The sequence below is a fragment of the Crinia signifera genome, chromosome 11 (assembly GCF_055691185.1).
Source record: "Crinia signifera chromosome 11, ASM5569118v1, whole genome shotgun sequence".
In the NCBI taxonomy this organism is placed as follows: Eukaryota; Metazoa; Chordata; class Amphibia; order Anura; family Myobatrachidae; genus Crinia; species Crinia signifera.
The window spans coordinates 118,454,277-118,481,155 of NC_139227.1; the positions used below are offsets into that span (position 1 = coordinate 118,454,277).

Below are 26,879 nucleotides of genomic sequence, written 5' to 3' on the forward strand. Positions count from 1 at the left end.
TTATGTGCTGCTGATGCTGAGGGGGGTGGAGACAATAACACTCCTCCTCAACTTTAAAGTGTGTTATCACCCCCTAAATGTTTTGGGAGCGTGGCCTAATGGTGGACAAGGCTCCCGCGATTAGGCCACGCCCCCAACATTTTACTGGGGCCCGGCATTCCTCTTGGCTGCCCTGCGTGTTACACACTTACTCCTAAATAAACCGATGTGTTCCTTTGCAGAAATTCAAAGTAAAAGGCAAGAAAGGAAACGAAGAACAACCGCCAACCCTGTGTACAGCGGGGCAGTATTTGAACCAGAGGTGGGGAGTTACTCTACAGAACGACATAATTTGCTTTTCACACTGGACACCAACACTAATGGTCACACCAGTACACTGTGGATACTAATATCCCGCACCCAGTTAATGATGACATGTACACGAAGCCGCTATTAGGACGGTATATTCTGCCTGATTAAGCCCCTGTAGTTAGTTCCGTGATAGACACGGTTTAAATCCGGGTATATCTGTATTAAGCAGAAACCGGGCATAGCCATGCTACAAGTGGGTGTGGTCTGTTCCGATGGGAGTGGTCTAAAGTATTATGATTCAGCAGGTGTGCCAATAGGGAATACAGGAGGGAAAAGGCATTAAGGTCCCTATAAAGCCAGATTTACTGTTGTAATGTGTTACAGTCTGCATTAAGTTAACTGTAAATATATGTATTTTAGATGCTGCCAATTGAATAAAACCTATAAATCTGTTCCCCCGTCAGCCGTTACATTAACAGGTGTATTGAATAACGCTGAGTATCTCATTACAATAGAGAGGGATATATTGGGCAGCGAGTGAAAGTCGTTGTGTTGGAAGCGAGTGTAAGGATCTGAGCCACTTTGACAGGGGCCATGATTGTGATGGCAAAAGGGCTGGGTCAGAGCATCCCCAATATGGCGGGTCTTATTGGGTGGTCCCGGTATGCAGTGGTTAGTACCTACCAAAAGCGGCAGCAGAAACCTCTACAGGCTCTTGGGCCGCCAGGGCTCATTGATGTGTGTGAGGAGCAGAAGCTAGTTGGTCTGGTCCTAGTCCACAGAGAACTTGTTTTACCTGGGGAGGAGATGGCACCAGGATGCACTATGGGATAAAGGCAAGGCGGTGGGGCAAGATACTCTTCTGGGAAGCCTTGGATCCTGGCATTCATCTGGATATTACTTTGATACATGCCACACTGCATATCTTGTTCAGGAATGCTCTGCGGAACGTGACCCAGTACACAGTGTTCACTTGGCCTCCAAGCTGCCCAGATCTTAGTCTGATCCCACATCTCTGGAATGCACTATAAAAAAGGTCCGAGCTATGGGGACCCCGACCTTGCATTTTAGAGGACTCAAAGGATCTTCTGCTTGGTGCCAGGTACTGCAGGACACCATCAGAGGTCTTGTGGAGTCCAAGCCTCGACCGGTCAGAGCTGTTCTTGCAGCACGAGGGACACCTACACAATGTTAGGCCGACAGTCCATATGTTATGTGTGTGTGTCATGTGTGACAACAATTATCAATATCACAGAGTTCGCCAGTTAACTGTCCGATAATCAGAACTGTGTCCTTGGCGATGTGATTGTCTTTATAATGAGCGGCCTTTTCTCTGTTGCAGCGTAAGAAGAGTGCAGTGACGTACCTGAACAGCACAATGCATCCAGGAACACGGAAGAGAGGTAACATCCTCAGTGCTGCGCTCCTTCCGCCTCCCTCTCTTCTCGCTCTGTCTCTGTGCTGCTTACTGCGGGCATTGGTGGGACCGCATCGGGGCCTTGGACTTGCATGATACCGCTGCTGGTGTTCTACTAACACTCTTGCCTTTACTTTAGTTGTAGACTATACCCTACGGATCTGCATGTAGACTTATTAACAGAGTGCTCTCTTCCATACTCTCTGTACGCCTGGCAATAGGAGCACAGTCTAGCTGCTTAGATTATTTTAGGGTCATTTTTCAGCTTTCTGTAAAGATAGTGGTCACTCCCAGGGGTGTTACCAAAAGTAGAACCACTATAGAAAGAACAGAGGGATTATTATAAACGCTGCTCAAACCCCACCACATCCAATCAGCAAATGGCTTGGTCTAGAAGAGGGCATGTTGGACACAAGAAATCTGATTGGTTTCTGTGGTCTAGCGATGTAACCTGTAACCCAAAGGGACAGATGTATCAAGGTTCAAAAAGTGATAACGTTGAGAGGGGTAAGCAACCAGCCAATCAGCTCCTACCTGTCATTTTTTTACAAACCGATCCTGTAGCACGGCAGTTAGAAGCTGATTGGCTGGTCAGTTTGATCACTTTTTGAAGATTGATGCATCTGGCCCTTAGTGTCTTTTGTTGGAGATCTCCTTATTCTATAGGAAGGGGCTGAAGTTCAGCATCAGCATATTTGCTTGTTTTTTGCTCTCAATGCAAAATTTAGGGTCTTTATTTATCCTGTGTGGCATATCGGTCTCTAGGCATGGCTTGTAAATATAAGATTGCCATGTTTATCCTTATTCTCCCTGTTGAGTTTAAAAAACCGCAATGCTGCGCAAGTTTGTGCGGATTGGAATGTTTTTTGTTTTTTTATTTACTGTCCCGAAACTTCTCTAAGTGTGAGCGCAGTATTGTAGGCCGACGCTTACTGTGCTGGCATGCGAGCGCTTGTACGGGAAGAACACCGCAGGTGGTGGTACTGTTATGCTTATTGTCCAGATTTGCTGCCAGTTCTAGCTAGCAGCTATCGTAGCAGTTAATGACTCCATCTCGCCATCTCTGTAGACTACAGGTTTAGTTATTTATTTTTGTCAATTTTTCCTTGAGATTGTGCGCGCCCGCTGCGTTCTATCCTGTGTCCCTACACTTATTTGTCAGACTTCCCCAGCGGCTCTCTTCATACCCCAATCATTTTGTTTGTTATTTGCAAATACAAACTCAGAGGTCCATGAAGCGCCATCTAGTGGACAGATATGATGTTTACGCTGCACTAACTGCACAAGCAAATAGAGGTGACTCAGACTTGTATACATCTCAGTCCTATCTCCATTTGCAGATGAATATGTCAGTCGGCATCAGTGGGGTATATGCAAGTAGGCTACATGTTCTTTTAGGCGATTGCAGTTAGAACTTTGATTTTGCACAGATCTCTTGCACCAGCTATATGGCTGCTGTAGAATACGGCTGATAATGGTGCCGGTTACTTTCAGAAGTGCGTAGGAAGGGGTAATGCGACCCCATAGATGCGTACTCTACACGCGGGCAAACATCAGTGTTTATTTTCCTCAGTCTAATGTGGCTGGTTTGCATGCAACTCTGGTTCCGCTACAGGGGGTAGAGCATGAGTTTGTGTATGTAAGGCCTGGTTGTGAGCTGGGATAAGTGCAAGTAACCCTGCCCCTGGACAAACAAAGTTGCAATGCAAAAGGTGCAAATACATTTTTTTTGTCTTTGGATGCAGGGTAAATACTGGCTGCTTCTCCATGTAGCCCACAGATGCTGAGCAGCTTTATCTTTACAGTGCAATTTAGATCTAAGATTGGCCCAAGCTCCTCCCACATCTAACTCTTTGCACCAGGTTACACCTGCCCCATCTGCAGCTCAGCATGGTTCACACGTACTTGCTTTTTTTAGATCTTACTCGCAGCTCAGAATCCGGTCCATAGATAGATGATAGATCAAAAATGTATCGTTCAACATGCATTCCGATTCAGAAGGTCGGGGTGACAATGGTCACAATGTTTGCTTGCGTGGACACCTACTGGTAAGATTAAGTGTGGCGAGCATAGATGTTTGTACTCATGGTGTTACTATAACAATATACAAGATTTTTTTGTATAAAAAAAAAAGTTGTACATTTTGGCCCTGTCAATCATATGCATTTTAGCCATTTAGTGTTATATTGCCTGTTGACCATAACATTGTTGAGCTATTCTACCACACCCCAAATTTTCCTATGAGGTCACTCATGCAAACCAAAAATGTATTTTACCTAACAAGGGGGTGACTAATTTCGGAATCCTAGGGCAGTGGTCGGAACACAGAAGGACACTTTGGTGTATATTTGGGATCTTCTCCCTAACCAAACAGCTTGAGGTTACTATTGGATGCAGTTAGTTGCAACAGAGGAACAAACAAAAGTTTTTAAAAGGGCCAATTTATTAGAGTTTCCGGTGCTGCCCATTTTCATTGCAATAACTGTTTTCAGCTATATTTATCATGGAGTCCTTACTGGGAGAGCAGCTATGATGCATATATCGCTGTATGGACACTAACACTGGGCATGTCTTACACATGGCACACACACCTTATGGCCACACACTGTATGTGTGGCCATAAGGTCAAGCATGGGCCCCGCTGTGATGGCTGCTCACTCAGACGCTGAGAAAGAGGAGACTCTATCATGTATCACCGCACCGGGTGTTGCTAGACTACCTGCCCATGCCTGTCCAGAATAGACAACCCATCATAAGGGCTGCCGGGGAGCATTTCAATTAAATGCATATGCTCCCCTTGTTGTCACATACCACCCATTACTCTCCCCACCGTGTTTGGGGCTGGTATCTTGCTGCTGCTGTCCTTGGTCTCCCTGCCTAACCCTTATTCCACCCCAAATTTTCCTATGAGGTCACTCATGCAAACCAAAAATGTATTTTACCTAACAAGGGGGTGACTAATTTCGGAATCCTAGGGCAGTGGTCGGAACACAGAAGGACACTTTGGTGTATATTTGGGATCTTCTCCCTAACCAAACAGCTTGAGGTTACTATTGGATGCAGTTAGTTGCAACAGAGGAACAAACAAAAGTTTTTAAAAGGGCCAATTTATTAGAGTTTCCGGTGCTGCCCGTTTTCATTGCAATAACTGTTTTCAGCTATATTTATCATGGAGTCCTTACTGGGAGAGCAGCTATGATGCATATATCGCTGTATGGACACTAACACTGGGCATGTCTTACACATGGCACACACACCTTATGGCCACACACTGTATGTGTGGCCATAAGGTCAAGCATGGGCCCCGCTGTGATGGCTGCTCACTCAGACGCTGAGAAAGAGGAGACTCTATCATGTATCACCGCACCGGGTGTTGCTAGACTACCTGCCCATGCCTGTCCAGAATAGACAACCCATCATAAGGGCTGCCGGGGAGCATTTCAATTAAATGCATATGCTCCCCTTGTTGTCACATACCACCCATTACTCTCCCCACCGTGTTTGGGGCTGGTATCTTGCTGCTGCTGTCCTTGGTCTCTTCCCCCCCCCCCCCCCCCCCCACACCACCACCACTACTCCGATTTGAGGGCCCGTGTACCTCCGGACATTTACTTCTATCTTGCCACACACCCATCCTAAGACCTAACCTGTGCCATCAAATTTAGGGTTCCAACTTCTGCTTAACTGTTAAAAAAACTAAAACGAAAAAAAAAAAATAGCTCTGGAAATGGACCCGGTTCCTTATGCATAGTAGATGTAAAGTTCGTTACCGTAGACATGTATTTGGTTGTGGTTCCAGCCTCCCTACGCCCAATCTGACCGATGGAACTGCCTAATAATACATTACATTACAGTACATGTGCCTTGTTATATATGTGTGCGTGGGTTTTGCCGCCTGAAGCTTCCTACTGTCGCCTTTTCCTTTTAGCTTTCCCTAATACGCGCTGTCCCTTTTTGCCTGTCTAATATTGTATTACGGTTATTTTCTTCATCTTTCTGCATCGTTTCCTTTTCCATGCTAGCCAATGAGGAACACTGGCCAAAGGTATGTAAACCCCCCCATTTTGTTTTCTGTTCTTTTTGTTTGTGTTTATTAACGTATAGGTCGTCCTCCCAAATACAACACGGTCCTGGGTCTGAGCGCACTGCCACCCACCTCCCCTCCATCCAGTCATCCTGACTCCCCTGAAAGCGAAAAGACACAGATCACATGTAGTTTCCCTGCAAGTGTCCTGCCTGTCTCCCTGCCTAACCCTTATTCCACAGACGTAAGTAACTCCTGGTGTCAGGACCCGCAGCCCTGGCACAGCCAGCAGTACCATTGTGTGATGGGCAGGGACTGTTTATGTGTATAAAGAATTGTTCTGGTATGTAATATCATTTGGTGTTCATATACTTATGCATATATCCTATATACGTACCGTAGATGACTGTTACTGACATTGTGTGTAGACAGTAGAGGTCGGTGGCTTATGGCGCGTTGTCAGGTAGGTGCCCCCAGACACTGTCACAGGAGCATTCGCAAAGGGTCAGATTCAGTCCTGGGAAAGTTATTCTGTGTCTGGAACACGCCATGTTGCCATGCAATGAAAGCAAATGCGTTTATATTATTTCTGTGCAGGCTAAATACTGGCTACTGTAGCATGAAGCCCACAGATAGGCAGCTTTATTTTTTAGATATCAGTTTGAACACACCCCACCCCTCTCTCTCTGCGGTACTTGTGTAGTTTCACGCCGGCACTGGGATACGATCGTATGCTATATGATTGTGTGCGATGCGATTTAGCACCCCCCACTATCCACGTAACCCCGAAGTGTCACACGGTACGTGTCTTTCTGACCTCTTCATACCCCCACTATCCACTTCGGCTTGGCGTTGATTTTATAAAGTGTGGCGATCGCAGTGAGCCACCGATCCCGAAGCGTGGCGAGCGCTGCAGATTACTTGACGTGTATTCCGCGTCCCCTCGCAAGGCTCGCTGTGCTTGCCTCATTTTAGAAAATTAACTGCAGGTCGGGAGGACGAGTAACGTGTCCCCTCGCCACGCTTCGGGGTGACGTGGATCCTGTGGGTGTGCGATCAAATTGCGTGCAATGTGATTCAATGCGATCCACGGGGAGGGGTGCCGTTAAACTGCACAAGTACCATCGCATCCCAGTGCCGCCGTGAAACTACACAAGCACCCTCTCTGCACATGTTACATCTGCCCCACCTGCAGTGCAGCATGGTTTTGAACGTTTGCATGCTTCTTACATTGCTGAATCAGGCCACGGTACAACCCCTTTTAAAATGATTTCAATTGATAAGCGCAGTAAAGTATCTACTTATAATATCCTATACAGCCTGGTACAAATATTATATGCTGAAAAGCCATTGACGTCCTCTTTGGGCGCTCAGAACATAGATGCTGCTTCACGGTATACATTCTACAGTATCCTAGCTTGCCACACGCTGGTCATGCCAGGAAGCGCTCCTAAATCGGCAGACCAGGGGACAGGCTTCCGGCATCTGCCGCTGAATACGTAGCCGCACAACCGACCTGTTATTTTATAATTTGCTTTGTGCAGGTTAAAGAGTTTCTTGCCTCGAGTTATCCTGCAAACCCATCCAGCTAAGGGACCTTCCTTCTGTAGTGACCTTTACACTCTTGCTGAATAAGTACTGTATATTACTATAATACTATATATGTAGTCCTCTCTGCTCATATTCCTTTATATTGTGATGTTTGGGTCCCATCTCTGTCACACTCCCTGTGCTAGTCATTTGGTAGGCCTTCCTCTCCGGCTCATCACTCGCCAGTTACTGATGTTTTTGGTTACTCTGTACCCTAACCAGGCAGACACCCATTGATGAATGTGTACAGTATAGTTTGGGTTTCTCACCACGCACCTTCAGGCAGGGGAATGGCTAGAATAAGGGCTGCCGGACGGGGTCCCGACAGGCATTCACCCGACGTTGGGATCCCGACTGTCAAAACACAGACAGCCGGGTTCCCGACGGCCATCGGCTATTTTCCCTCGTGGGGGTCCACGACTCCCATAGAGGGAGAATAGAATAGGTGGCTCGCGCAGTGAGTCACCATGCCCGCAAGGGGCTTTGTTGCGCTCGCCATGCTGTCTGGATCTGGCCAGTTGGGATAATGACTGTCGGGATCCTGACTGTTGGACCCCTATACCACACCCAGAATAATTACAGCGTGACATGACAGCAGGCCTTTCCTTGTACTTGTAGCAGCAGATGGAAGACTTGACTTTAGCCAGCACTGTAACTTGTGTGGAGCTTCCAGGATCCTGAATAAGCCTCTCCAAAAGGAGAAGAGACTTCTCGATCATCATGTTTTTATGCCGGGCCTGCGAGTCCATGTCCCACAGTGGTTATATAGAGTACGACACTGACAGATTCCAGTATACCCATGCCGTACTCTACAAACCCATTGTGCTAGGACAGAACTCTCAGAGCTGTCATGTAACACAAGTCCCTGTTGCAGAGGAGCGTTTGGTAATTGTTCCCAGGGAATGTTGCCTGAAAGTGTCCCCATATAGTCCTCATCGTACATTGTAATCCAAAGAATCAATTAATCTCCCTTGATGGTCTAGTTCTTGTCTATACAGTGGGACCTGGCCTCTGTGTCCTGGCCTCTTGTAGTGCTTTTGCGTCTTGTCAATAGATTGTCTTTTACAGTGCGCCTTCTTCGGTGATTATCCCTCAGTTCTCCTGTCTTTCATCCTGTTATTAACCCTGTGTAGCTCTTGGTTCTGTTTATGGATTTTTCTTTTTTCAAGTTTCCTCTCTGTGCTGGTACGGCCTCTGATCTGTGACCTATGTACATGCTTGCATACAGGGCGGGATTCAGAGGTGCTCCGATTTAAATCTGCATCTTCACCAGGATTCTGAGTTCTCTACGTGGATGTGCCCACACTGCCCCTATACATTCCCCTGAGAAAGCACTGTATATAATGATCACAGCCCTATAGTAGCTCTGCATAGCTCTTCTCCATCCCGCCACCACACCTAACAGACACTCACACCTTCAGTTGCCCCACCACTGCCCTGTTATACGTATTCACCTATAAAGGGAGATGCTGCTGAGGGTTGTGCACCTGTGAATATGGTTGTGTGTAATCCCAGCAATCACAATCCCGACTGTCTAAATACAGAGGGATCCTTTCCTTTCCTGCAGCCTACCCTCAACAGCGACACCCCCTTCCATGCATTCTAAACCATTGCCTATACAAACCCCAGAATTTATCGTTTGGATCCACCTGGATTCTGACCGTCTGGATTTTTCTGTTGATATTATGACGTCCACAGAACAGACTTCTGACACATCTCAGTATCAGGCCTAAATCGTTCCTCCTTTCACGTGTGGTCAGACTGTGATTACTTTCTATGTGGTCTAGGTCTTCAGATACAATCAAACACATGGGCTCCTAGGTTTTCTACGGTGGTGTTGCGAATCAGTCGTAGCCTGGCATCGCAAATCACAATTGTGACACGGGAAGAATGAACGTCTACATCTGTAGTCCCGCAGAGATAGAGAAAAAATCCAGCTGAGCATCTACACTTTCTTCTCTCTTTGTGGATCTACACTAAACTTGTCCAGTTTGACTTTTATATATATCGCATTTGTAGGCTAAGCACTCACAAAGCACATATACATTGTAATGGAGAGCTTGCTGCAGGGTTCCAAGTTCATGGGGTTTGCTCTCCCTGTTTTCCACAGATGCCACTTAGAATACATGGACGACAGGACCCTGGTGGATCAGTCCTATAGACTGTTCCATGGTGGTAAAACAGGGCATCACAGACCAGATAAGGTTCCCTTTCAGAACCGTTTCTCAGAACAGAGCTTCAGTCACATAGCACTTTACAATACATATAACGAAACATATGGGAAAGTTGTACGGTGACACTGACCCGTGTGTCAGTCCTAGGACAGAGAGGGATAGAACCCAGCGTGTTACAAGTCTGCACTTCTCAGTCGCCTCTTGTTGGAACGTGGGGATAGAAGAATAACCTTGGCCATCGGTGCAGACGCCATCAAAATTTGCCACATCCAGCCATCGATAGTTACAAAGTATGTGATGGACAACCATCGCTAGGTTTAGCTATCAATGGTCATCCATTCTCTTTGACGGACTGGCCCATAGGCCAATCAGAACATGTGGGCGGGGTAGGAGTGGGGGGAGGGGGCTATGCTCTGTGTCCCGGGACCTTGAAAAAAAAAAGAGAAACCTTGTTTCTGCTGTGCCATTGATGTAGGGAAACCATCTGGATCTCCCCCATTGATGGCAAAAGTATTCGACATTGCCCTTAAACTGTCCATGATTTTGAATCCTCAATGGCCATCTGTACGTTGCCCTTGCTGTAAGGGATAGTAGTACTATGGACCCCTATACTGTTTCTGCCTGATGGAACGCCTTTGTTCCTGCTCGTAGGCGGTTGTGGTAGGATGTGTTAGTAACATGGTAGGACCACGATTGCGCTTCTCCGTTACTTCTTCAATCCCTTCCTTTATTTCCTCCTCTTCTTCTTTACTGCTGCAGACCTTTTGTGTGCGTTGCTTCGCTCCGCATTGCAGTGTGGTTGTCGCTTTCTTCTACGCCTCTGTTCACCGGTAGAACCGCCCCCCCCCCAGATGAACACGCAAAGTGCCAGTGTCTTGCTTTTTATCTTTTTGCAGCTGAAATAAATGAGGAAGGGCGGTTGTCAGATATTTAGGCTGACTCCTTTTTTTTCGCCTCCTCTCTCCTGTGACCCCCCTACAGGCTGATATCCATGAGGATTTTTGCAGCGTCTGCAGAAAGAGCGGACAGTTACTGATGTGCGACACATGTTCACGTGTATTCCACCTGGACTGTTTGGAGCCTCCTCTGAAATCCATTCCTAAGGGCATGTGGATATGTCCCAAATGCCAAGACCAGGTACCGTGTGTTAGATAATGGGTAGCTGGAAGCCCGCCTGACAGATGCTCCCATAAAGGCCCCGCCCAACGCTAGCGCTACATTAATGAGCCTTAGAACTTCCTTGTAACTTCTGGTTTCAGTGAAGAGGCGGGACAGCCTAGTATTGGCGCCACCTTAAAGGAGCACTCTTCCCCCCCACACACACGGCGTGCTTGTACGGTATACAACACGTTACGCTGCGTCTTACTCATTTTCAAATAGAATTTAGTTTTTATCGCGATTTTTATATTTTTGATGTGATGCCTTGTACAGGGGCAGATAGGAAATGTATAATCCCATTGAATCCTTTGCTTATAAGGTCACCTCCTCTTATTGCAGGTGAAAAGCTGCTAGTCGGGGCAGATATAACGGCCTTATTCAGGGGTGCATGCATCTGCAGATGTGATCACTGGGTGAATTGGCTAATGCCGCAGCCTCCTAATTGTGCGCAGAGCCGCCCACCGCTCACATACTTGGTTGTGAACGTGGGTGCATCATAGGCAATCTGAGCTGGCCCAACAAATTGGCAGTGGCTGACTATGGCACACACAGAATCTGCATTTTCCTAGCGCCATCCTACTTCACCATCCCAATGGGCCTATAGGCAGAATGTAATAGTGAGCCGACCGTAGCGAGCCTAGCGTGGGGACGTGGTACACTACTACAGTGTCCGTGTCAACCTATGTCAATGTAGACACCCAAATAAAATGGGAAAAACTCACGTCAACCTTTTTGTAATAATCCACACCCATACAGAGTATTCAGCCAAGCTTGTGCCGTGCGGTGTTTTTGGGTTGATGTACTGCAGCCTTGTGGACTTATTTATGTACAACAAGGTCGTTCATTGGTGGAATACATGCCCACTTTATTATTACACTTTATAGTATATTGGTTAGACCGCCTACGACAGGGGTCCTCCGACTACAAGGTGATTAAACAGCCGCAGTGCACCCTTTTGTTTCAAAAACTCTGCAGGAAATGGGAAAACAATACTCCATCTAACCTGCCTGACCCTCTCCATGCGGGAGACAATGCTCTGTTCCTGGGCTTCCCTGGTAATGTATGATTGCCAGCACCTGTGGTGACACCTTTCTTATCAGTTACCTAGCTCCTCACAGGTGCTGGCAATCCTACATTATCCATACCTCCCAGCATGCCCCTCTCCAGAAGGACACAATGCTCTGTTCCTGGGCTTCCCTGGTAATGTATGATTGCCAGCACCTGTGGTGACACCTTTCTTATCAGTTACCTAGCTCCCCACAGGTGCTGGCAATCCTACATTATCCATAACTCCCAGCATGCCCCTCTCCAGGAGGACACAATGCTCTGTTCCTGGGCTTCCCTGGTAATGTATGATTGCCAGCACCTGTGGTGACACCTTTCTTATCAGTTACCTAGCTCCCCACAGGTGCTGGCAATCCTACATTATACATACCTCCCAGCATGCCCCTCCCCATGAGGACACAATGCTCTGTTCCTGGGCTTCCCTGGTAATGTACGATTGCCAGCACCTGTGGTGACACCTTTCTTATCAGTTACCTAGCTCCTCACAGGTGCTGGCAATCCTACATTATCCATACCTCCCAGCATGCCCCTCTCCAGAAGGACACAATGCTCTGTTCCTGGGCTTCCCTGGTAATGTATGATTGCCAGCACCTGTGGTGACACCTTTCTTATCAGTTACCTAGATCCCCACAGGTGCTGGCAATCCTACATTATACATACCTCCGAGCATGCCCCTCCCCATGAGGACACAATGCTCTGTTCCTGGGCTTCCCTGGTAATGTATGATTGCCAGCACCTGTGGTGACACCTTTCTTATCAGTTACCTAGCTCCCCACAGGTGCTGGCAATCATACATTATCCATACCTCCCAGCATGCCCCTCTCCAGGAGGACACAATGCTCTGTTCCTGGGCTTCCCTGGTAATGTATGATTGCCAGCACCTGTAGTGACACCTTTCTTATCAGTTACCTAGCTCCCCACAGGTGCTGGCAATCATACATTATCCATACCTCCCTGCATGCCCTTCTCCAGGAGGACACAATGCTCTGCTCCTGGGCTTCCCTGGTAATGTAGGATTGCCACCACCTGTGGTGACACCTTTCTTATCAGTTACCTAGCTCCCCACAGGTGCTGGTAATCCTACATTATCCATACCTCCCAGCATGCCCCTCTCCAGGAGGACACAATGCTCTGTTCCTGGGCTTCCCTGGTAATGTATGATTGCCAGCACCTGTGGTGACACCTTTCTTATCAGTTACCTAGCGCCCCACAGGTGATGGTAATCATACATTATCCATACCTCCCAGCATGCCCCTCTCCAGGAGGACACAATGCTCTGTTCCTGGTCTTCCCTGGTAATGTAGGATTGCCAGCACCTGTGGTGACACCTTTGTTATCAGTTACCTAGCTCCTCACAGGTGATGGCATTCCTACATTATCCATACCTCCCAGCATGCCCCTCTCCAGGAGGACACAATGCTCTGTTCCTGGGCTTCCCTGGTAATGTATGATTGCCAGCACCTGTGGTGACACCTTTCTTATCAGTTACCTAGCTCCTCACAGGTGCTGGCAATCCTACATTATCCATACCTCCCAGCATGCCCCTCTCCAGAAGGACACAATGCTCTGTTCCTGGGCTTCCCTGGTAATGTATGATTGCCAGCACCTGTGGTGACACCTTTCTTATCAGTTACCTAGATCCCCACAGGTGCTGGCAATCCTACATTATACATACCTCCCAGCATGCCCCTCCCCATGAGGACACAATGCTCTGTTCCTGGGCTTCCCTGGTAATGTACGATTGCCAGCACCTGTGGTGACACCTTTCTTATCAGTTACCTAGCTCCTCACAGGTGCTGGCAATCCTACATTATCCATACCTCCCAGCATGCCCCTCTCCAGAAGGACACAATGCTCTGTTCCTGGGCTTCCCTGGTAATGTATGATTGCCAGCACCTGTGGTGACACCTTTCTTATCAGTTACCTAGCTCCCCACAGGTGCTGGCAATCATACATTATCCATACCTCCTAGCATGCCCCTCTCCAGGAGGACACAATGCTCTGCTCCTGGGCTTCCCTGGTAATGTAGGATTGCCAGCACCTGTGGTGACACCTTTGTTATCAGTTACCTAGCTCCCCACAGGTGCTGGTAATCCTACATTATCCATACCTCCCAGCATGCCCCTCTCCAGGAGGACACAATGCTCTGCTCCTGGGCTTCCCTGGTAATGTATGATTGCCAGCACCTGTGGTGACACCTTTCTTATCAGTTACCTAGCTCCTCACAGGTGATGGCAATCCTACATTATCCATACCTCCCAGCATGCCCCTCTCCAGGAGGACACAATGCTCTGTTCCTGGGCTTCCCTGGTAATGTATGATTGCCAGCACCTGTGGTGACACCTTTCTTATCAGTTACCTAGCTCCTCACAGGTGATGGCAATCCTACATTATCCATACCTCCCAGCATGCCCCTCTCCAGGAGGACACAATGCTCTGTTCCTGGGCTTCCCTGGTAATGTATGATTGCCAGCACCTGTGGTGACACCTTTCTTATCAGTTACCTAGCTCCTCACAGGTGATGGCATTCCTACATTATCCATACCTCCCAGCATGCCCCTCTCCAGGAGGACACAATGCTCTGCTCCTGGGCTTCCCTGGTAATGTATGATTGCTGTCACCTGTGGTGACACCTTTCTTATCAGTTACCTAGCTCCCACAGGTGATGGTAATCATACATTATCCATACCTCCCAGCATGCCCCTCTCTAGTAGGACACAATGCTCTGCTCCTGGGCTTCCCTGGTAATGTAGGATTGTCAGCAACTGTGGTGAAACACCTTTCTTATCAGTTACCTAGCTCCCCACAGGTGCTGGCAATCCTACATTATCCATACCTCCCAGCATGCCCCTCTCTAGTAGGACACAATGCTCTGCTCCTGGGCTTCCCTGGTAATGTAGGATTGTCAGCAACTGTGGTGAAACACCTTTCTTATCAGTTACCTAGCTCCCCACAGGTGCTGGCAATCCTACATTATCCATACCTCCCAGCATGCCCCTCTCTAGTAGGACACAATGCTCTGCTCCTGGGCTTCCCTGGTAATGTATGATTGCCAGCACCTGTGGTGACACCTTTCTTATCAGTTACCTAGCTCCCCACAGTTGATGGCAATCCTACATTACCAGGGGAGCCCAGGAACAGAGCACTGTATCCCTCAAGCAGAGGGTCAGGTAGGCAATGCTGCAATACTCCAGTGAGGTATGGGTGAGGTGGGCTATCTTTTAGTGTATGTACCGATCATACCTTACTGGAGCATTCAGTTCTCCCATTTCCTGCACAGTTTTTGAAACAAAAGTGTGTGTACTGCGGCTTTTAAATCGCTCTGTGTTTTGCACTTGAGACCCTGTTGGACAGTAAAAACTGTTACAGGACCCCCAGCGAGTTACCGCAGAACGGCCGCCACACGTCTGGTCACAGACCAGCAGCAGCACATGGCGGCAGCATTGTTGAGACAGAAGTAAGGTGATGTACTTTTGAAACAGGCCTGCTGACTCCTGAGATCTGTAAGCCAGTGATCCAAGGAGTCTGAGGTAACCCATTATTCCGACTCCTTGGATCAGTGACTGAGAGATCAGAGCAGTCATTCACCGAACAGTCAGCAATACAGAGTCGCGACCCCATGCTGAGATGGCCGCAACCCACTTTGGGGTCAGGACCCACCCTTCGAGAAACACCGGTCTAGTAGATTATAGAGGTCCCATTATACTGTTCTAGTTACCAGCCTGTCTACAACATAATTGTAATGTGCACACCTGAATTGTTCCGATGGTCACCATATATTGGCTGCTGGGACACACAGCACTTGAATTCACCCCATAGAGTTGAGGGGCAGCATTAGCATTTTATTATATTGGATTATTATAGGATTTTTTTTTCTCACAGAATGTAATTATTCATGGTAATTATAATTTAATATGACATAATTACGACCGTTATAGTGAGTACTAGAACTTTCTGGGAAAATCCCTGACAAACGGGGTAAATGTAATAAGAAAGACGGACACTCTCACCTGAACTCCAGCACTTCCGCCAATTCAGGCACTACTATGTAACCCTGCTCCGGCTCGGAGGCTGTGCGGGGTGCAGGCCGAACTGGGACTTTTTATTAAAGGGGCAATCACTTACATCAATGGTTCCCAACCCTGGTCCTCAAGTACCCCCAACAGTCCACGTTTTCCGGGTCTCCACACAGAATCACAAGTGATATAATTATCTCCACCTGTGGATCTTTTAAAATGTGTCTAAATAATCTGTTCACCTGCTGGGTGACCTGGAAAACGTGCACTGTTGGGGGTACTTTAGGACCAGGGTTGGGAACCACTGACTTACATGCACGATTTTGCCTTGTGAGTCATTGCCCCTTTAAAAAAATGTCCGATTTCGGTCGGCATCCCGCACAGCCGCTGAACCTGGGCAGGTTTACATTCGGCCCTATGTATCAGTACTAGAACTAATTTGTGACCTATATATTAATTTTGGCTAAATAAATTATTCCTGAGTACAAATTAAGGCCTGCAGCATGTATGGCTGCCCATGCCAGTGTATATAGTCTGAAAGTTTGGGGAAGCAGAGCAGGTGATAAGAGGCAGTGTGGTCTGGCACTGCGAGTGTTCCCAGGTTCATCCAGCAGAGGCAGTGTGGTCTGGCACTGCGTGTGTTCCCAGGTTCATCCAGCAGAGGCAGTGTGGTCTGGCACTGCGAGTGTTCCCAGGTGCATCCAGCAGAGGCAGTGTGGTCTGGCACTGCATGTGTTCCCAGGTTCATCCAGCAGAGGCAGTGTGGTCTGGCACTGCCAGTGTTCCCAGGTTCATCCAGCAGAGGCAGTGTGGTCTGGCACTGCGTGTGTTCCCAGGTTCATCCAGCAGAGGCAGTGTGGTCTGGCACTGCGAGTGTTCCCAGGTGCATCCAGCAGAGGCAGTGTGGTCTGGCACTGCATGTGTTCCCAGGTTCATCCAGCAGAGGCAGTGTGATCTGGCACTGCGAGTGTTCCCAGGTGCATCCAGCAGAGGCAGTGTGGTCTGGCACTGCGTGTGTTCCCAGGTTCATCCAGCAGAGGCAGTGTGGTCTGGCACTGCGAGTGTTCCCGGGTTCATCCAGCAGAGGCAGTGTGGTCTGGCACTGCGAGTGTTCCCGGGTTCATCCAGCAGAGGCAGCGTGGTCTGGCACTGCGAGTGTTCCCAGGTGCATCCAGCAGAAGCAGTGTGGTCTGGCACTGCGAGTGTTCCCAGGTTCATCCAGCAGAGGCAGCGCGGTCTGGCACTGCGAGTGTTCGCTGGTGCATCCAGCAGAAGCAGTGTGGTCTGGCACTGCGAGTGTTCCCAGGTGCATCCAGCAGAGGCAGTGTGGTCTGGCACCGCGTGTGTTCCCGGGTTCATCCAGCAGAGGCAGCGCGGTCTGGCACTGTGAGTGTTCGCTGGTGCATCCAGCAGAAGCAGTGTGGTCTGGCACTGTGAGTGTTCCCAGGTGCATCCAGCAGAGGCAGTGTGGTCTGGCACCGCGTGTGTTCCCGGGTTCATCCAGCAGAGGCAGTGTGGTCTGGCACTGCGTGTGTTCCCGGGTTCATCCAGCAGAGGCAGTGTGGTCTGGCACTGCGTGTGTTCCCGGGTTCATCCAGCAGAGGCAGTGTGGTCTGGCACCGCGTGTATTCCCCGGTTCATCCAGCAGAGGCAGTGTGGTCTGGCACCGCGTGTGTTCCCAGGTTCATCCAGCAGAGGCAGTGTGGTCTGGCACTGCGTGTGTTCCCAGGTTCATCCAGCAGAGGCAGTGTGGTCTGGCACTGTGAGTGTTCCCAGGTTCATCCAGCAGAGGCAGTGTGGTCTGACACCGCGTGTACTCCCAGGTGCATCCAGCAGAGGCAGTGTGGTCTGGCACCGCGTGTATTTCTAGGTTAATCCAGCAGAGGCAGTGTGGTCTGGCACCGCGTGTATTCCCAGGTGCATCCAGCAGAGGCAGTGTGGTCTGACACAGCGTGTATTCCCCGGTTCATCCAGCAGAGGCAGTGTGGTCTGACACAGCGTGTATTCCCCGGTTCATCCAGCAGAGGCAGTGTGGTCTGACACCGCGTGTATTCCCTGGTTCATCCAGCAGAGGCCGTGTGGTCTGACACCGCGTGTATTCCCCGGTTCATCCAGCAGATGATAGAACCCCAGTGTGCCCGTACCTGCTTTAATATGATATTTTGATGATCATTCTCTACTGTTGGGACCTTTCCCCACAACCTATACTCGCTCGCTCATCCCCCTATATCACATCCAGTCTGTGGCTTCCTACTCTCTGCAGCCCTATCCTTACTGACAAACCAGCGATCTCCTGATATACTCTGTGATGCGCGGTGACCTTGCTCCTCCCACTATATAACGCTCAGTCGGTGGCTTCCTGCTGCCTCCATTCCCCTCCGAACATCATGTCACTGCCCCTGTCACATGCAGCCGTCCTCACTGACACATCACTCATCTCCTGATATACTCTGTGCTGCTGGGGTCCCTGCTCCTCCCACTATATAACTGTCAGTCTGTGGCTTCCTGCTGCCTCCATTCCCCTCCTCACATCATGTCACTGCCCCTGTCACATGCAGCCCTGTCCTCACTGACACATCACATATCTCCTGATATACTATGTGCTGCTGGGGACCCTGCTCCTCCCACTATATAACTCTCACTCTGTGGCTTCCTGCTGCCCCCATTCCCCTCCTCACATCATGTCACTTCCCCTGTCACATGCAGCCCTGTCCTCACTGACACATCACTCATCTCCTGATATACTCTGTGCTGCTGGGGTCCCTGCTCCTCCCACTATATAACTCTCACTCTGTGGCTTCCTGCTGCCCCCATTCCCCTCCTCACATCATGTCACTGCCCCTGTCACATGCAGCCCTGTCCTCACTGACACATCACATATCTCCTGATATACTATGTGCTGCTGGGGACCCTGCTCCTCCCACTATATAACTCTCAGTCTGTGGCTTCCTGCTGCCTCCATTCCCCTCCTCACATCATGTCACTGCCCCTGTCACATGCAGCCGTCCTCACTGACACATCACTCATCTCCTGATATACTCTGTGCTGCTGGGGTCCCTGCTCCTCCCACTATATAACTGTCAGTCTGTGGCTTCCTGCTGCCTCCATTCCCCTCCTCACATCATGTCACTGCCCCTGTCACATGCAGCCCTGTCCTCACTGACACATCACATATCTCCTGATATACTATGTGCTGCTGGGGACCCTGCTCCTCCCACTATATAACTCTCAGTCTGTGGATTCCTGCTGCCCCCATTCCCCTCCTCACATCATGTTACTGCCCCTGTCACATGCAGCCCTGTCCTCACTGACACATCACTCATCTCCTGATATACTGTCCGCTGCTGGGGACCCTGCTCCTCCCACTATATAACTCTCAGTCTGTGGCTTCCTGCTGCCTCCATTCCCCTCCTCACATCATGTCACTGCCCATTTCCTCACTTTCGCATCACTCATCTCCTGATATACTCTGTGCTGCTGGTGGACCCAGCTCTATATACAATCCGCATGATTTACACACTTATCTAGTGAAGTCCTTTCTGCTGCTGCTCCCGCTGCACTGGTTTGGCTACAGGTTGCTCTATCACTTAGTGATACAGGAGCAGGAGCTATGAGGTGCGAATGATATAAGATGTACAGACCCTACAGACAGTCCCTTCATTCAGTACATCCATCCATCGGCATTGCCATCTTAGTGCTGCCCACATTATGCTTGTCCTTTTTGCATGGGAGCCTTTATACCCTTAACCCCTGTCCCATTATGGCAGCGTATATCTGCTGCCGGTCCTGATGCTAGTGATCTGTGACAGCCTGTGTTCCCACTGGGTGCTGATGCGGATCTAGTTATCTGGTTCATGTGGTGTATACAGAATTCTCCATGGCGATGTGGGAGTTCCTTTTCCTCGTAGTCCCTATGGTACATGTAACCTACATCCTGACAGAGGCTCATATATTTTGGATAATTGTTATAACCTATTTGCGTAGTAGTTTTTGTGTCTATATGTATGTGTGTAGGTATATATACACTTATGTGTACATAATGCATACAATGTAAATATATTTTGCCTTGATTTGCACGACTTCTTTAAATCCTTGCTTGATCTGGTTCTAGATGCTGAAAAAGGAGGAAGCGATTCCGTGGCCGGGAACCTTAGCCATTGTCCACTCGTATATAGCGTATAAAGCAGGTGAGTCGGGCGCCTCCTCATTCGCACTTCATTACTCCGCCCACACCGTTCACTCCGTCCTCATTCGCCTGACCAACATGACCTGGTAGTCGGCTTCTATGCACACACATCCGGTAGGGTGTTGTAGGGAGAGCACACATTGGAATATATATTTAACATATCCATTATGTTGTATTAATGTTTGTGGTTTGTGTTCCCATCTATGCCAGTGATAGTGCGGTATTCAATCCCGGCCGCTATGTCCGACAGGGGAAATAGCGGCCTTCGCTTATTCAATACTGCCGTTTCCAACAGCATTGAAGGCAGATTTCACGGCCGTTTTTGCCGACACGCGGCCGTTTTTGCCGACACGCCCACTTTCCAACACTCGACAGCCGGAACATTGAATTTCGACTGTCGAGTTACAGTTGAGCTGACCAAAAAGCCGGAATCCCCATAGTTGTGAATAAGCATCATTTACTAAGACTTCTAGTGGTCATTCCAGCACACGGTTTCTCCCGTGCAATTCCTTTCCCTGCCTGGGGTGTCGCTCTCTGCTGTGATGTTTCTAGCACAGTTTGGTCTGTATTTCAGCACTTACAGTTGTGCTCAAAAGTTAACAGACCCTCGCAGAATTTGTGATTTTCTGGCCATTTGTCAGAGAAAATGAATGACAACTCACAAACTTTTCTGTCACTCACGGTTAGTGGTTCGGTGACGCCATTTATTGTCAAACATTTATAAGAGCTTACATGCCCCAGTTCTTAATACCGTGTATTGCCCCCTTTAACATCAATGACAGCTTGAAGACTTTTGTGGTAGTTGTGGATGAGGCTCTTTATTTTGAGATCTCCCCAGAGTGGCTCAATGATATTGAGGTCAGGAGACTGAGATGGTCACTCCAGAACCTTCACTTTATTCTGCCGTAGCCAATAACAGGTCGGCTTGGCCTTGTGTTTTGGATCATTGTCATGTGGGAACGTCCACGTACGTCCCATGTGCAGCTTCCGGGTTGATGAGTGCAAATTTTTCTCCAGTATTTTCTGATCACATGCTGCATTCATCTTGCCATCAATTTTGCTAGGGTATGTAAACTTATGAGCACAACTGTATATGCAGACCACACTGTGCTAGAAGCAACACAGCAGACAGCGACACCCCAGGAAGGGAAGAGGAACTGCACGGGTCTTGGAAGATGCAGGCTTCTAGAAGGACCAGTAAATTCCTCAGGACACCTCGGGAGATATTTTCACTTCATGCCCAGTATCGCCTGAACTCCTTGCTCCTACTTTCTGCCATTGAAATGCATTTGAAAACCATTTCATTTTGCCAGAACTTATTCCTTCATTTCGGGTCACCCCATGATCACATGCTGCATGTATACCATTGCCCTTCCCACTTGAACTTCTCTCTACAATACAGTGAGTATTTCCACCACGTCTAGAACTGGCGTCTCTGCACAAATTCTGGTTACTGCTGGTGTCCTGCATTCACCCCCTGAATTCCCGGGTTCCTGCGTCACCTTTATATCCATCTTGCGTTGGTGCTGTTGTAACAATTGCGCCGCACAGCGTGTAACATGTTATAGATCACCAGGACATGATCGTGTTCCTTGTCATTATCAGACTGGATTACTGTAATGCTGATGGCTTTGTCATTTCTCCTATTTTACCTTTTTAACAGCAAAAGAAGAAGAGAAGCAGAAATTACTGAAGTGGAGCACGGACCTGAAACAGGAGCGAGAGCAGCTAGAGCAGAAAGTAAAGCAGCTAGGCACCTCCATAACGGTAAGTGGAGGAGAAAAGGCGCAAGGCATCGGCGTGCGCCCAGTGACTGTATCTACCAGCGACATACCCGTACCAGCAGAGTCATTCATACACACACATCCCCGTACCTGTGCACGCTATGTGCCGCTGCTGTAACCGGTAACGTATCCGTACTAGCATAGTCATTCTCAGTAACACACATCCCCGGTACCTGTGCACGCTATGTGCCGCTGCTGTAACCGGTAACGTATCCGTACTAGCATAGTCATTCTCAGTAACACACATCCCCGGTACCTGTGCGCGCTATGTGCCGCTGCTGTAACCGGTAACGTATCCGTACTAGCATAGTCATTCTCAGTAACACACATCCACGGTACCTGTGCACGCTATGTGCCGCTGCTGTAACCGGTAACGTATCCGTACTAGCATAGTCATTCTCAGTAACACACATCCCCGGTACCTGTGCGCGCTATGTGCCGCTGCTGTAACCGGTAACGTATCCATACTAGCATAGTCATTCTCAGTAACACACATCCACGGTACCTGTGCACGCTATGTGCCGCTGCTGTAACCGGTAACGTATCTGTACTAGCATAGTCATTCTCAGTAACACACATCCCCGGTACCTGTGCGCTATTTGCCGCTGCTGTAACCGGTAACGTATCCGTACTAGCATAGTCATTCTCAGTAACACACATCCCCGGTACCTGTGCACGCTATGTGCCGCTGCTGTAACCGGTAACGTATCCGTACTACCATAGTCATTCTCAGTAACACACATACCCGGTACCTGTGCACGCTATGTGCTGCTGTTGTAACCGGTAACGTATCCATACTAGCATAGTCATTCTCTGTAACACACATTCCCGGTACCTGTGCGCGCTATGTGCAGCTGCTGTAACCGGTAACGTATCCATACTAGCATAGTCATTCTCTGTAACACACATCCCCGGTACCTATGCGCGCTATGTGCCGCTGCTGTAACCGGTAACGTATCCGTACTAGCATAGTCATTCTCAGTAACACACATCCCCGGTACCTGTGTGCGCTATGTGCCGCTGCTGTAACCGGTAACGTATCCGTACTAGCAGAGTCATTCTCAGTAACACACATCCCCGGTACCTGTGTGCGCTATGTGCCGCTGCTGTAACCGGTAACGTATCCGTACTAGCAGAGTCATTCTCAGTAACACACGTCCCCGGTACCTGTGCGCGCTATGTGCCGCTGCTGTAACCGGTAACGTATCCTTCTAGCAGAGTCATTCTCAGTAACACACGTCCCCGGTACCTGTGCGCGCTATGTGCGGCTGCTGTAACCGGTAACGTATCCTTCTAGCATAGTCATTCTCAGTAACACACATCCCTGGTACCTGTGCGCGCTATGTGCCGCTGCTGTAACCGGTAACGTATCCGTTCTAGCATAGTCATTCTCAGTAACACACATCCCCGGTACCTGTGCACGCTATGTGCCGCTGCTGTAACCGGTAACGTATCCGTTCTAGCATAGTCATTCTCAGTAACACACATCCCCGGTACCTGTGCGCACTATGTGCCGCTGCTGTAACCGGTAACGTATCCATATTAGCATAGTCCTTCTCAGTAACACACATCCCCGGTACCTGTGCACGCTATGTGCCGCTGCTGTAACCGGTAATGTATCCGTACTAGCATAGTCATTCTCAGTAACACACATCCCCGGTACCTGTGTGCGCTATGTGCCGCTGCTGTAACCGGTAACGTATCTGTACTAGCATAGTCATTCTCAGTAACACACATCCCCGGTACCTGTGCACGCTATGTGCCGCAGCTGTAACCGGTAACGTATCCGTACTAGCATAGTCATTCTCAGTAACACACATCCCCGGTACCTGTGCACGCTATGTGCCGCTGCTGTAACCGGTAACCTATCCTTCTAGCATAGTCATTCTCAGTAACACACATCCCTGGTACCTGTGCGCGCTATGTGCCGCTGCTGTAACCGGTAACGTATCCGTACTAGCATAGTCATTCTCAGTAACAGACATCCCCGGTACCTGTGCACGCTATGTGCCGCAGCTGTAACCGGTAACGTATCCGTACTAGCATAGTCATTCTCAGTAACACACATCCCCGGTACCTGTGCACGCTATGTGCCGCTGCTGTAACCGGTAACCTATCCTTCTAGCATAGTCATTCTCAGTAGCACACATCCCCGGTACCTGTGCACGCTATGTGCCGCTGCTGTAACCGGTAACGTATCCGTACTAGCATAGTCATTCTCAGTAACACACATCCCCGGTACCTGTGCACGCCATGTGCCACTGCTGTAACCGGTAACGTATCCGTACTAGCATAGTCATTCTCAGTAACACACATCCCCGGTACCTGTGCGCGCTATGTGCCGCTGCTGTAACCGGTAACGTATCCGTTCTAGCATAGTCATTCTCAGTAACACACATCCCTGGTACCTGTGCGCGCTATGTGCCGGTGCTGTAACGCTAACGTATCCATACTAGCATAGTCCTTCTCAGTAACACACATCCCGGTACCTGTGCACGCTATGTGCCGCTGCTGTAACCGGTAATGTATCCTTCTAGCATAGTCATTCTCAGTAACACACATCCCCGGTACCTGTGCGCGCTATGTGCCGCTGCTGTAACCGGTAACGTATCCGTACTAGCATAGTCATTCTCAGTAACACACATCCACGGTACCTGTGCGCGCTATGTGCCGCTGCTGTAACCGGTAATGTATCCTTCTAGCATAGTCATTCTCAGTAACACACATCCCCGGTACCTGTGCGCGCTATGTGCCGCTGCTGTAACCGGTAACGTATCCGTACTAGCATAGTCATTCTCAGTAACACACATCCACGGTACCTGTGCGCGCTATGTGACGCTGCTGTAACCGGTAACGTATCCTTCTAGCATAGTCATTCTCAGTAACACACATCCCCGGTACCTGTGTGCGCTATGTGCTGCTGCTGTAACCGGTAACGTATCCGTACTAGCATAGTCATTCTCAGTAACACACATCCCCGGTACCTGTGCGCGCTATGTGCCGCTGCTGTAACCGGTAACGTATCCGTACTAGCATAGTCATTCTCAGTAACACACATCCCCGGTACCTGTGCGCGCTATGTGCCGCTGCTGTAACCGGTAACGTATCCGTACTAGCATAGTCATTCTCAGTAACACACATCCCGGTACCTGTGCGCGCTATGTGCCGCTGCTGTAACCGGTAACGTATCCGTACTAGCATAGTCATTCTCAGTAACACACATCCCCGGTACCTGTGCGCGCTATGTGCCGCTGCTGTAACCGGTAATGTATCCTTCTAGCATAGTCATTCTCAGTAACACACATCCCCGGTACCTGTGCGCGCTATGTGCCGCTGCTGTAACCGGTAACGTATCCGTACTAGCATAGTCATTCTCAGTAACACACATCCCCGGTACCTGTGCGCGCTATGTGCCGCTGCTGTAACCGGTAATGTATCCTTCTAGCATAGTCATTCTCAGTAACACACATCCCCGGTACCTGTGTGCGCTATGTGCTGCTGCTGTAACCGGTAACGTATCCGTTCTAGCATAGTCATTCTCAGTAACACACATCCCCGGTACCTGTGCACGCTATGTGCCGCTGCTGTAACCGGTAACGTATCCTTCTAGCATAGTCATTCTCAGTAACACACATCCCCGGTACCTGTGTGCGCTATGTGCTGCTGCTGTAACCGGTAACGTATCCGTACTAGCATAGTCATTCTCAGTAACACACATCCCCGGTACATGTGCGCGCTATGTGCCGCTGCTGTAACCGGTAATGTATCCTTCTAGCATAGTCATTCTCAGTAACACACATCCCCGGTACCTGTGCGCGCTATGTGCCGCTGCTGTAACCGGTAACGTATCCGTACTAGCATAGTCATTCTCAGTAACACACATCCACGGTACCTGTGCGCGCTATGTGACGCTGCTGTAACCGGTAACGTATCCTTCTAGCATAGTCATTCTCAGTAACACACATCCCCGGTACCTGTGTGCGCTATGTGCTGCTGCTGTAACCGGTAACGTATCCTTCTAGCATAGTCATTCTCAGTAACACACATCCCCGGTACCTGTGCGCGCTATGTGCCGCTGCTGTAACCGGTAACGTATCCGTACTAGCATAGTCATTCTCAGTAACACACATCCACGGTACCTGTGCGCGCTATGTGCCGCTGCTGTAACCGGTAACGTATCCTTCTAGCATAGTCATTCTCAGTAACACACATCCCCGGTACCTGTGTGCGCTATGTGCCGCTGCTGTAACCGGTAACGTATCCGTACTAGCATAGTCATTCTCAGTAACACACATCCCCGGTACCTGTGCGCGCTATGTGCCGCTGCTGTAACCGGTAACGTATCCGTACTAGCATAGTCATTCTCAGTAACACACATCCCCGGTACCTGTGCGCGCTATGTGCCGCTGCTGTAACCGGTAACGTATCCATACTAGCATAGTCATTCTCAGTAACACACATCCACGGTACCTGTGTGCGCTATGTGCCGCTGCTGTAACCGGTAACGTATCCGTACTAGCATAGTCATTCTCAGTAACACACATCCACGGTACCTGTGCACGCTATGTGCCGCTGCTGTAACCGGTAACGTATCCGTACTAGCATAGTCATTCTCAGTAACACACATCCCCGGTACCTGTGTGCGCTATGTGCCGCTGCTGTAACCGGTAACGTATCCGTACTAGCATAGTCATTCTCAGTAACACACATCCACGGTACCTGTGTGCGCTATGTGCCGCTGTTGTAACCGGTAACGTATCCGTACTAGCATAGTCATTCTCAGTAACACACATCCCCGGTACCTGTGCGCGCTATGTGCCGCTGCTGTAACCGGTAATGTATCCTTCTAGCATAGTCATTCTCAGTAACACACATCCCCGATACCTGTGCGCGCTATGTGCCGCTGCTGTAACCGGTAACGTATCCGTACTAGCATAGTCATTCTCAGTAACACACATCCACGGTACCTGTGCGCGCTATGTGCCGCTGCTGTAACCGGTAACGTATCCTTCTAGCATAGTCATTCTCAGTAACACACATACCCGGTACCTGTGCGCGCTATGTGCCGCTGCTGTAACGGTAACGTATCCGTACTAGCATAGTCATTCTCAGTAACACACATCCCCGGTACCTGTGTGCGCTATGTGCCGCTGCTGTAACCGGTAACGTATCCG

General features: G+C 49.2%; 1 protein-coding gene across 8 annotated transcripts in view; it reads left to right on the forward strand.

The window, feature by feature from the left end:
* The window catches only part of PHF21A (PHD finger protein 21A), a 137,007-nt gene that overhangs the window by 103,133 nt on the left and 6,995 nt on the right, over positions 1–26,879 (forward strand). For 3 of the 8 annotated variants that reach the window (XM_083164508.1, XM_083164509.1, XM_083164507.1), the window contains exons 11-16: positions 222–301; positions 1,634–1,694; positions 5,731–5,753; positions 10,478–10,633; positions 19,847–19,922; positions 21,585–21,688. In XM_083164508.1, coding sequence (XP_083020634.1) covers positions 222–301; positions 1,634–1,694; positions 5,731–5,753; positions 10,478–10,633; positions 19,847–19,922; positions 21,585–21,688 — 500 coding nt within the window. Of the gene's footprint in view, positions 1–221; positions 302–1,633; positions 1,695–5,730; positions 5,754–5,812; positions 5,977–10,477; positions 10,634–19,846; positions 19,923–21,584; positions 21,689–26,879 lie in introns of all 8 variants that reach the window. The other 5 variants (XM_083164506.1, XM_083164505.1, XM_083164511.1 and 2 more) reach the window with 3 other exon arrangements.